Here is a 12,110-nt window from a genome sequence, read left to right as displayed (position 1 = left end):
TCCATCTGCATTTACAGAAGCCAAATGCAGACACGATCGTCAATACGTTGGGAATGGCGCTCATCAATATCCAGCCGCAAGTCAAGAAACGGTTGATGATGAAAAGGCAGGAAAACGGTAAGAAAAAAAGTGGAAAGAAAAAAAACCAATAGAATACCCGCATAAACAATGCGTGCAGATTTATTTGCATCACTTATTGAATGACAGTCGTTGATTCATTCCAACCCTCCTTATTTTTCCCAGGCGCACCTCACATCCCCAACGAAGCGCTGTATTCCCTTTTACAACGTCCTGATGAAAAAGAACCGCCTCATGTCGACCCATCTTCGCCCCAGCAACTCGAACGCATTATTGACGTGTACTGCCTCATGACCAGTTTTATGACAATCTATCTCCTCTTTATCGAGATACTGCTGCAAGATCTTATGGATGGTCATGCCCACACATTTGAAGGTTACATGCAACTCTTTTCCGTGCAAGACGATGTGTTTTACCACCAAGACGATATGTTTATCTGGTACTACTTGTACGCACGAAAGGAGACATCCATCCTCCATGATATTCGTACCAGCATTCGTAAAACCGGGATTCAGTTTCGGTCGCTGACGCTTGTCGACACCATCTTTTCCCGCTTTTATACCCATCATTTTCTGGAATTGGCCGCTCAGAAACATCAAAAAGACCATGGCCAGTTTTATACGCCGCAAAGTGTCGTCCAATTCATGTGGAATCGGTGCCTCGATAAGCAGCAATTGATGCAAAGTGCAAGTGCTGGTCACGTGCCACGGGTCTTTGATCCATGCATGGGCATCGGCTCCTTCCTGTGCGAATTTCTTGCACGACAGGTCGAAAGCTGCAGCGTGATCTGGAATCATGCCGATGTATTGCTACGCTTACTGACCACTGTGATACCCCAGCATGTTTGGGCAGTAGAAATCGATCCGTTTGCTCATCATCTCGGTAAACTGAACGTCATGGTCCATCTCTTTCCATTCTACCGACGTCTCATTGAACTCAAGACACCTCTTACTCAGCGCATGATTGATCGATTACGTCTTTTTCGCAACGATACCTTGAAACTCGATACCACACTTCCAAATATGGATGCCTGGGAACAGCATCAGCTCCACCGTTTACGCGACGCGACCGAATTGAAGTTCGATTACATCGTAACCAATCCTCCCTACATGATTCGCAAGACAGGCTTTATCACCGTCCCTGACGCCGCCTTGTACGATGAACGTGTGTTGGGTGGACGAGGCACACAAGCCTACCTGTATTTCATGTGGATTTGTCTTCAACGGATCGACGATCACCATGGTCAGTTATGTCTGATTACGCCCAGTCAATGGATGGTACTAGAATTTGCTGAACATCTCAGGTAACCCTGTCAATAGCGAATGCTTTACATTTTACCCACCATACTGATGGATTCGCGCTGTTTCTACGACGAAAAAAAAAAATCGTTTAGGCTTTGGATCTGGAAGCATTGTAAACTCTTGGAAGTTTTCCAGTTCGAGCCATACAAAGTGTGGCGCAAAGTGCAGACCGACTCGCTCATCTTTTTACTCTGCAAACGATCGTTTATACCACGACAAGGACACACCAATACGCACGCAACATTATTCTTGCGTCACTTATCGCGTCGAATAGGGTTGGAAGCCATCTTGCACTCGTATGAAGCATTTGATCGTCTCATTCCTTACACCCAGGACCCATCGATCGCCTCCAAGATTGTACCGACGGATCCACTCGATCGGATTCATGAGTCACCCCACGCTTCGTTTGCTTTTTTGTATCCATCCACTTCCGTTTCCGATCAACTGATGAAGTCCACAGCTCACTTTCCGCGTCTCTGCGATGGCGAATCACGACTTTCCGATGTAGCTTCTACCCACATCCCGCTTATCTGGAACCGTGGTCCCAATACCAACCCTGTCTATGCACTCGTTGTTCGAACAAGCTGGGCTATTCGAACTTTTGGTCAGGCTTGCTGCGATCGTTGGTTACGACCCGTCTTTTACTGGAATGGCAAATCGTCAGCAAGGACGGGAAAAGAAACATCCGTGAGCAAAGAAGTGGCGTTTTGGCATAACCGTGACTCGGGTCGTCTCACAAAAAAGGAGAATTCGCCTGCAGAAGCGTACGCTCCCTTTTGTCGCAAGGATCCAGAAGCGGGCGATTCTTTTTTCTCCTTCTACTCATTGATCCTCGTGGATAAAGAAGGAGCCGAAGAACTGGAAACCGATCAGCGGACCTTGGGTGAAAAGGCCACAACCTGTGCTTTGTATCACTATCTGAAGGAAGCACGTCAAGCCCTTCAGCCGACGAAAAACGACCGTACGCTAGCTTGGTGCCATTACAACAAATGCGGCCTTCAGATTCCGGTCAAAATCGTCCACCCCATCAATTTTGGCTACTTCAGTCGAACTCAACCGCGACAGCGATTCTTTGTCGACCGCACCTCCCAATGTGTCACCAACCAATGCATCTATTTCACGATCAAGCCCGACAGTCCGTGGCAATCGGCTGATTATTTTGCGGCCTACTGAACTCGAGCACCATCCAGTATTTTAATTCGCGCTCACTGTTATTACGATCAGCAAGGTCGAACCCGATTCTTTGGAAAAAACATGTCCAAAATCCCATTTGCTCCTCCGATCCACGCCGATGATGTGGATACGATGGCCGCGTTTGTCCAGGATCTTACCGTGACACGCTTATGGATCTACGAAATCATTGAAAAAACACGGTTACGGACGGTCATGGACAAGGTGCGTAACTGCATGTGGGATATTTCGACGACCGACCAAATGCTACTGAAAGAATATGAGAAACACCAAGGTGGAGATTGGTGGTGGGATCGCGATCCACACTCGGATCATTGGGTCGATGCGAAGATACGGAGCATGCGACCACGAAGTATCACTCTGTGCGTTCTTTTGACGCGACTGCTGATGATGGCTTCCTTACTGCAATGTTGCATCGACCATCTCACCTATTTCATGTACGGTATTCCACCCCAGTTTCAAAAGGAGCTTGAGCTGGAACTTGAGCTCTCATTGACGGAAACATGGTATACCCTACTTGGTGACGATGTCTACCTCTTGGAAAAAGATCGTGAAAAATGGCAGCAGAAAATGACTTTCCTTCTACGGTCTCTGTGCACGGATGGCCATTGTGGGGCGTCTTTTGCGACTACAACTTTTGAACCATCATAAATTTCTAGACTCTATAGTAAAATTAATGTATTAGTCGATAGGCAGACTTGAAAAAATGATAATAAGATGATGATAAAATAGGCTCTCTAACACGGGGGATGAAAACAAGGGTAAAAAAAGATATCAATGCACATGGAATATGAAAGGTATTTTCAAGAGTATCGAGGTGGCGAAGAAGAAAGATGAGAGGATGATTCGATCGCAGCGGAAGAGGGTGAGGTAGTCGCTTCCGAATACGTGAGTTGAGGAGTGTCGTGTGATGCTTGGGATGCGTCAAAAAGGATGGTATCTCTAATGTGGCCACCGTAGGCGGGAGGTGGCGGCAGTGCGTCTTGTCTGGGTGCAAATGCAGCTTCGCGTAGATTGGCTAAACGCACAAAAATAAAAAATATTAGATACTTTTTGATCTGGGATAGTCATCTTGACATAGGCAACTTACCGGCCGCATAAAGGAAATCTATTTTGGTATAACGCGATCTCAAAGTTAGACACGATTGGATTTTCTTTTTCCAAATAATCTTAATTACCTTGTTGGCCAAAATTGACTGATACTTGGCATGTTCCTCGAGCCCCTATGGCTGGATAAACAGGAAACTTGAATCCAATCAATGCTTTGCCAAGATTCTAAAAATATAAAAGAATGAGGAAACTCATTAAAAGTTTCATCGCATTCGCTAAATGCGCCAAAAATCCTAGATCGTACCTGTCCGTTGTGCGTGAAAAACACGCAAGCAAACTGCGAAAGAAAACCAACACCAACCACATCACCTTGCTGGATGCAAGGACCATACGGCCGACCTGTCTTTGGGTTACTGGCATGCACTGCGCCTGTGTGGGAGTGATAAGCGACCGAATGCCGGTAACATCCTACTCATTGTGGATCCCAATATTAATCTATCAACGGCCTACTTGCGGTGATTGTATTTCTAAGCGACCGTTTCAGTTTACCTGGCAAACACCACGTTGGATAAGGTTTGGTTGCCAAGCCGATCGCCAAATGGTCTTGGTCAGTGAGTTGCAATATCTTGACTTCCCAATAAACGAAATCTTGTAGAGGAATAGGAAGATTGGTGAGAATGCAGCCTTGACCGTCAGCAAAGACGATTGTAGTGCGATCAATCACGGCAACATTGCATTCTTCCTCCGCGTCCTCTGTGAATTCGTCCTCTACAAATGTCCATGCTGCGACTCCGCGTTCAGCGACCAAGGCGATTTGACTGGCGTCCACCCAGGTGGTGGTGTTCGGAGGATGCTTTCGTTGCCACCCTGCCAAGTAACAAATAGCCAGGAATTAGATCAGCTCGCGTCACAGTAAATGCAAGGTAGTTCCATTTGTACCTATTGTTCTGTCGTTGATTTCATGTGTGTCTGGCGTAGGTACGCTTGGCGAGAACATGGAGTCCATGGGTTGCCATTCTTGCTGGATCGAGGTTGGATTGCCAGGCACGGTAGCTCGACGATAGATGCGAATGCCGAGACCGCATACGATGGCAGCCAAAACAATGATACAAATAATAATCACAGCATAAAATTCCTGTCCAGCCATAAAATAGGGGATCACACGCACGCGTTTTTTGTCTGATAAAGTGGTGGCAAATACAAAAAAGAGGCCCACTGCCAAATTGTCATCCATTCTTTCCTTTTCTGTCTTCCTCATTTTACTTTTTGGGATGCCGCTCAGAAACACGGCCTTGGCCTTAATTACGATGATTATGCAATTTCAATCACCACGATGCTTACTGCGCGATACCCAAGCTCACCTATACGTATCATATGAAAATAGCATACAGCAGGAGCTGGCATTTATAAAAGTCGTCATGTTACTTTTTTTGTACTTTACCTGTATCATGAACACTCGACTGCAGAAAAAGCTGTCATTTGCAGGAGTGTGGGGAATAAAGTCACTGAAATATTATTTGCGGCATATTCGCTAACCGGAAGAGACCATTGGGTATATAAACGTTCGGCTAAAACCGAGCATTTGTTGCGTTCCTTCAGACCTCGGTGAACCTTGCAAGTGTCCATCCAAAAGATATGCTAACCAGCTTCTGCAATAATGAAGAATAGTATACCATACAGGCAGTAAGTGAATGGGTAGCAATATGGAAGATCTAAGGATGAGTTCGCCAGTGTAGCAGCTGAGCAGAGCGTGCAGAAATTATATGCGGTGGTGAATGTTTCGGTATGTGCCTTATACCCCATATGCCTCGGACCCATCGCTCGCATATAAACCCTGAAGATCATTCTTTGTAATTCACCATACATCATGCCGGAATGTACACGGATCCATCCATTATCAAAATATTTGCTTTGCCATCCATCGTAACAGAAGCTATGCTATAAATGATCGATTTTTCCAATACTTTGGATTTTTTTTGGATATTTGAGCCGATTGTAATTGAAAACATTACAATCGTCACAACCAAAAAGGTCCAAGCCGTACCAAGGCTTACTTGCAGTTCTATTTGCTCAATGCCGATGGGAAGACATACTTTGGTAGAGCGGCCCATCTTGATTGGGAAGATCCGTTTGATTTTTTAACGGGTTTGGCGATCGGCAGCTCTTTCCGATTTCATACGGAGAATGGTTTCGGACAGCAATGTTTCATGCATCCAAGCAGCCATGAGCAGCGATTAGGTACAAACTAAAACCAGTATATGGTTACTGTAGCATAAATTGATCCATGCAGCAGCAACATAAACTGAGATCCGCGGGACATTGTGATATGACATTTGACTTCCAATTTGTAGTTTCAAATCTTGCTTCCCCATTTGTTGCAAAGGTAGCAAGCCCAACAATACAGGATTATCTTTTCAAACCCTTCCCAGCCGCGCCAACTAAACTAAGGCCAAAGTGGAACGGGTAAATACAGCTGGGAACCATCCCATGCTTGTCTCTTCAGTCATGTATATCGTTAACTAATCTTTGGACTTCGAACGATCGAAGAAAGGACGATCCTATCGGTCAACTCTAATGGGTCAGATACATCGCTTTCGTTGTAAGATAGAGTGCTTTTCACTTTTTCTAGAGAGGTACTGGGATTAGTAGCCCCCGTGATTCCTTAAAAATTATCATTTTTTTCTTCTTTACATTTAACAAGCCGTACACCCGCTGTGCAATGGATGCCACCTGCTACTGGATGCCGCACTCTTACATTGAGCGACATTCGTCAGACAAAAGCCTAACGCAATACGGCATAACCTGGGCGAGACTCTTGATGGAACTTTGGTATATTAATGTCAATACTCTGGCATACCATGAAACACTTTTAATGAACAAAGCAGCACTTATTGACCCCCTCCGTTCTGTCCCGCCCAAGGTTATGATAGATCTACAAAGATGTGTGGGAATGTTGGGTATTTAAAAAAAATGAGTTAGTAAGCTCTTTGGTTGATTCAAATTTCGTTGAGATATTTTACCTTTGATGTTTGATGCAGCAGATACCGAGGGCTTCCCGACCGAAATAAAGAAAGGATACAAATATAAAAAAAAAGTAAATACAATAGGTACGTCTGTAAAAACCCCCTAAAAACCCTGTGGGAAAAAAAAGGAGGAAAAGACTGCAAGAAGACTATTCACTAAAATACAAAATACATACTACAACTACAAAATAAAATGGTCGGGAAGAAATATCGAAGGCGATACCACGGGCAGCAATCCATATGAGAGGAACCTGGGGAGGACGCGTCAGCGTTTCCCGATGAGAAAGAGAGCCACACGACCGAAGATGTCCTTTGACGACAAAAACCGGATTGGCCACAATCTGGTGCCCGAACAAAGTAGAAAGGTTTTGGAGGGATGGATGACTTGCCAAGCGAAAAGAAAACCGGAGAGAAAACCAAAAGCTAAAGAAGGGGTAGAGAAAAAAGAACGTGAGTTTTTTCTTGTCGAAAAACGAATAGTCACATCACACAAAAGGTACCTTTTTTCATAATAATCGAATCGACCGGATCAGATACACGCCATAGTCTGGATGATGGATGATGGATGCAATGATAGTGAGGGATTTCCAGGCAAACAGAAGAGATGCAAAACTAAAGAAGAAGAAAAAATTCGGACAAAAATATGTGATTTTCCATGGATGAAACAATAGTCACCTCACTGATGCATGAATGATGAGCTACACAGATCGAAGCATATCTGCTCCATGTATCATTCGATTACTGAAGAGAATGAAAGGGCATATACAGTCTAACTGACAGATAACCCAAATTAAATGATGCTACAAAACACCAGATCGTCGTATCGTCAATCACCTTTCTTCAAAAAAGAGCTCCACTCACAATTTATGTGAACGGCGACGATGCTCTGTTTAACCACAACTGGCGCAAACGGCATCTTGCTGCTGATTGTTTCGCCTATTATCGTGAAAGTGGGCAGCGAGGCATGGTTGAAAGATGAAAAAAAGGTTTAACAGGTCTTGATAACTTAGTGTAGATCATGTGATTTACAAAATCGCTAATTTTTCAAAGATTTTAATTATTAGACTAGGTGGAGCCCGTGATCTTCAAGATCACAATTGGGGATATTTATTGGTAGACTCAGGGTATGCTACCATGGGTGTGGTTAGAATGGCATGAAGGTGTGCCAGTTCTAACGTATGAGGTAGAGGACGCAGGTGGAGCCCGTGATCTTCAAGATCACAATTGGGGATATTTATTGGTAGACTTCAGGGTATACTATATTTTTGGTGAAATGTTCATTTGAAGTTTGTAAAAATGAACTTTCTTTTTTAAGCATTACCTTTAGTGCAGATGGTTTTTTGACTCTGGAGAAAGCAACGTACAACTGTCCATGGGAAAATACTGACGCCGGCAAATATAGCCCAACAGCATCCAAGGTCTGACCTTGTGCTTTGTTAATTGTCATTGCAAACGCTAATCGCACTGGAAATTGGCGTCGTTGAAATTCAATAGGAGATTGCATTTCTGTGGGCTTGAGCTTGATTCTAGGTATAAACACCAATTTTCCTGCATGTTTCCCGGTTGCAATTTCTGCCTCGATCACAAACTGTTGGAATGAGCGGCATATAAGCCTCGTTCCGTTGCAAAGACCGTTGGATGGATTGAGATTGCGCAGCAGTATGACAGGACAACCTATTTTTAGTAGGAGTCGGTGTGGTGGAAGGCATCCAGGATTGATCGAATTGAGAACCTCCACGGTATGCAGCATTTGTTGACTTTCATCACAGACGCTATCTGCGCTTAGATACTCTGTTGCCTCACCTGGAAACTGTTCCAAAAGGAGATCATTGATTGTCTCAACGTCAGAGTTTTTCGGTGTAAGGATAGCGCGGGATGTAAGGTACTGCGAAGAAAGATTCTCTTCCCGAAAGTCATGAAATATAGCTGAAGTCAAATTTTGCAAGTTTTCGCCAGGAATTACCATGCTTTGGGGGATGCTGATATAGCTTGTATTCAAGCGTGTAGGCTCTGTCCCATTACCGATACGTAGCAAGTATTCACTGAACTGTTGAAGTTCCTGTGGACTTTCGTTTTGTTGTGGTCTCTGAACTCGCATATTGGTCGTCAGGCGTAATGTTTGCACATGCGCCCAAGAAGCAGAGCGGTTGATACACATATTGACGATATCGGGACGCGACCCTCGGGGAACCACAGGCAGGACTTGTCGAAAATCACCTCCAAACACTACCAACTTTCCTCCAAACGGTACGGATTCCAGACGTGGGTTTTCAGCTTTGAAGAGATCTCTAAATGTTCGATCTACTGCATCAAATGCAAACCGGTTTATCATCGATGCTTCATCCCACATGATTAGCTTAGTAAGTTTCAGTAAATGGGCAAGCTCCGTTCTGTGAGACACGTTACAAAAGGAATGTTCGTGCGTAGTCAATGGTATCTTAAACCGTGAATGGGCGGTACGACCACCATCCAAAAGAAGAGCAGCTGTTCGACTGGATGCGACGGCTAAAGCAATTTCTCCATTACGACGGACATGGGAAAGTAGGGCATTGAATAAAAATGTTTTTCCAGTTCCTCCAGGTCCATCAACAAAATATAGCTTGCTCCTTGGTGATGCATCGTCAGCTGCACGGATGATAGTGTCAAAGATGATCTGCTGGTCATGGTTAAAGTCCAGATTGGCTGGGTTTGGTAACCTTTGTGCTTCTTCGTTAAGTGACAGCTGTTCTTGAACTAAACGTGGTAGACGTGGTAAAGATATGGAAGTTGGACGGCTATCAACCTCAGGAAGAGAGAATCCAGCAAAATTTTGCAAAGACAATGACTGTGATTGCAGATAATCCTCGATATCCATGATACAGCGTCCGTACATTGTTTCTGTTGGTTCCAGAGATGCATCATTCTGTTCAATTCTATCAGCATGGAGATGATCCTCCACCATATGTTGTCTGTGGCGAAGCCAAAGTGCGTAAGGGTCAGACGGTTCACAGAAAGCCAAAATTGTGCCAAATAGCATCCTCAAGGAGCTGGGTGCTTGATAGATCTCGGCATTTTCCAAACAGTGGTCCCATTCGTTATCGTTGGTAAGCAATCCACGCCTGCGTGCAGCTTCTTGGAATGTCAAACAAAGTTGGCCGTTGACCGTTCGCAGATCCTCAAAGCTAGTTGCTCCAGGAACATGATAGAGAAGGAGGCGAAGATAATATTTTTCCGCTTGCCGCGGCGAGATGTTATATATGCGCCCAATAACAGTATTGTGTCCTCTAACACGAACTGTCCATCTTCTTCTTCCACTTGTATTCCAAACGTAATGTCTTGGGAAATCAGAGTATAAGATGGTTCTTGCTGATGGATCAATCTGGTTTGTTTCGAACCATGCTGTTAATGTCGTCAAAGGTCGGCGGCTTGCAACATTTTGAGGACTCTCATCCTCATGGAAAAAAATTATCTCTTCTCCTGGAAGATGTACTGCAAGTCTTTGATGTGCTGGAAACTCGTGATGCATAGAGAATGAAAAGATTCTCCAACAGGCTTCAGACGCTGACACGTACCGAGAATCAAGATACTGACGGATTTCATCATGGTTTTCGGGCTGGAGTACAACGGATGCACGGTCGTGTCCTTTGAAGACATATTTGTAGATATACTTGACTGATTTAATGGTTGTGCATATTTCGACATTGATGTGTGCGTCATATTTCGAGCAGAGGTAAATATTATGCGGCACAACCCATCGGTTGTCAAGTAAAATCCCATTTTTGCGTACGGTTCTTCCGTCATTGCGCCTTCGGTACAGAGGATACCCATTTTCGTTGCACGTTGTCTCTTCTTGAAATGCACGCGGGAAGTGCTTTGTGCACCGACCGTTTTCCATGCATGGCGATGGATGCGAGGCTGCTATTCCACATGGGCCATGCATCATATGGTTCGTGACAGTTGCATGAGCAGATGGGAACTGCTGTGGATCAGGTATCTCCGCCGATACGATAGAATCGTAGTGCTCTGGCGTCACAGGTTTATCGGCTTCTTTTAAAATGAGTAGAATATGCGCATGAGGCAATCCTCTTTTCTGGAACTCGACGGTATAAACGTAGCCAATTACTTTTCCAAGTGTATGATTTTTTGTCAGATCCTTCAAAAGAGCTCTGAGCTTGAGGTTGAAAACTCGTGCTGTCAAATCTGGCCGATCAGATACTGTCTGTGAAGCAAGAAGCTCATTCCGAATTTCTGGCCATTTTGGATTACACGTGAATGTAATGAAGAGGTCAGGCTTTCCGAAACATCTGACGATACTCATTGCATCTTGGTACAGCTGTTGCATGTTTCGAGGGCTGCCAATGAATGACGACGGAAGGATGACAGGCTGACCGATGGAATTCATATTCATATTGTTGTCGTCAAGTTGGAGAGCATCTTGTACGCCTGAATACACATCAGCACGCAGTCGGGCCTGGTTGAGGCGAAGGTAATTGAGGCGGTTTTGTTCCATCTTGGCATACATATCTACGATATACTGCTGAAAGAGTCGGCCAAAGAGGTGCAAGTGGTGTCCATCATTTCGATACATCAATCTGAAACTGTAGTAGTTCATCACGGTGACTTTCTCGTTTCTGGTCGATCGAGTTTCAATGTTCCACCCAGGGTCGCCTTCAGGAAACATCAGCACGTAATGGAGTGGGTCATACAGGCGATGCATCTCACTGATTGATGTCAGTTGGTTACTACGCGTACAGATCACAATATCCCTTCCAGAGGCCTCTGCGTTTTCACCGATAATGACACCAATTTCAGAAGCATTTGGTGCATTATAGCGTCGTGGATCTGGGACATCGTCAGCTCGAATAATCATTCTGATGTTGGAAGCACCACCATTATCCTGTATGTATTGGGCCATTGTCTTGAAAAGATGGACGAAAGGATTGGTTTCATGCATTAATTGCTGAAGTACTTCCAAGGTGTCTCGCGCGAGATGGCTTGCAATTGCATGTCGATTTGATATTTCGTTGTCAGTATCATGGACGTATATTTGTGCAAATGCAGGTCGTTGGCCATTAGCAGGAAGTAGCGATCCCATCAAATGGTAAACACTTCCATGAATACGGAAGCAGTAAGCGCCCCGTCTGCCATTCATTACACTTTCGTCTAGATTTATACCAAGAGAAGTAAAACTGAGAGCACTACAATAAGCTCTGATCTTGAGCCGGAAATCTTTTGCTTGCGCCCCAGTCCCTGTCAAAAGCGAGGCAATCAAAGGAGGGGTGGGTTTGAGAGGAGAAAGTACAAATTGACCATTTCCACAACAGAGCTGAAACTTAGGATCATTCATAGTACTTCCAGCAGCTTTTTCTCCACTCCACATTCGTGCCTGACAGTGGCTGCAGATGACATTCATGGCTCCTACATTATGAAGATTTGGCATCGAGACATTGGGATCGCGAGCCACATTGGTGAAATTTTCTGTATTTCC

General features: G+C 44.6%; 4 protein-coding genes across 4 annotated transcripts; 2 read left to right on the top strand and 2 right to left on the bottom strand.

Annotated features, from left to right (window-relative positions):
* Positions 1 to 53: 53 nt before the first annotated feature.
* On the top strand, positions 54 to 2,552 carry BYT42DRAFT_610081 (S-adenosyl-L-methionine-dependent methyltransferase; the record flags this gene model as incomplete). The annotated part of the gene is made up of 3 exons (XM_051571357.1): positions 54 to 117; positions 244 to 1,381; positions 1,472 to 2,552. 3 exons carry the CDS (start codon positions 54 to 56, stop codon positions 2,550 to 2,552), a joined length of 2,283 nt encoding a protein of 760 aa, XP_051428895.1.
* Positions 2,553 to 2,633: 81 nt separating this feature from the next.
* BYT42DRAFT_610080 (uncharacterized protein) lies at positions 2,634 to 3,221 on the top strand (the record flags this gene model as incomplete). Its single annotated transcript, XM_051571356.1, has 1 exon — positions 2,634 to 3,221. One exon carries the CDS (start codon positions 2,634 to 2,636, stop codon positions 3,219 to 3,221), a length of 588 nt encoding a protein of 195 aa, XP_051428894.1.
* Positions 3,222 to 3,499: 278 nt separating this feature from the next.
* On the bottom strand, positions 3,500 to 4,485 carry BYT42DRAFT_482225 (concanavalin A-like lectin/glucanase domain-containing protein; the record flags this gene model as incomplete). Its single annotated transcript, XM_051563697.1, has 5 exons — positions 3,500 to 3,588; positions 3,661 to 3,678; positions 3,749 to 3,845; positions 3,925 to 4,088; positions 4,170 to 4,485. Coding segments are annotated over 5 exons (684 nt in total), but the record flags the coding sequence as incomplete, so codon positions are not given.
* Positions 4,402 to 4,972, bottom strand: BYT42DRAFT_41863 (uncharacterized protein). The gene has a single exon (XM_051563475.1). It carries the CDS (start codon positions 4,876 to 4,878, stop codon positions 4,528 to 4,530), a length of 351 nt encoding a protein of 116 aa, XP_051428892.1. The 5' UTR covers positions 4,879 to 4,972; the 3' UTR covers positions 4,402 to 4,527.
* Positions 4,973 to 12,110: the final 7,138 nt, after the last annotated feature.

The sequence above is a fragment of the Radiomyces spectabilis genome, assembly GCF_025331425.1.
Source record: "Radiomyces spectabilis strain NRRL 2753 chromosome Unknown BYT42scaffold_1, whole genome shotgun sequence".
Classification (NCBI taxonomy): domain Eukaryota; kingdom Fungi; phylum Mucoromycota; class Mucoromycetes; order Mucorales; family Radiomycetaceae; genus Radiomyces; species Radiomyces spectabilis.
Note: the sequence above shows the minus strand (reverse complement) of the source record. Positions and strands in the feature narration are given on the sequence as shown.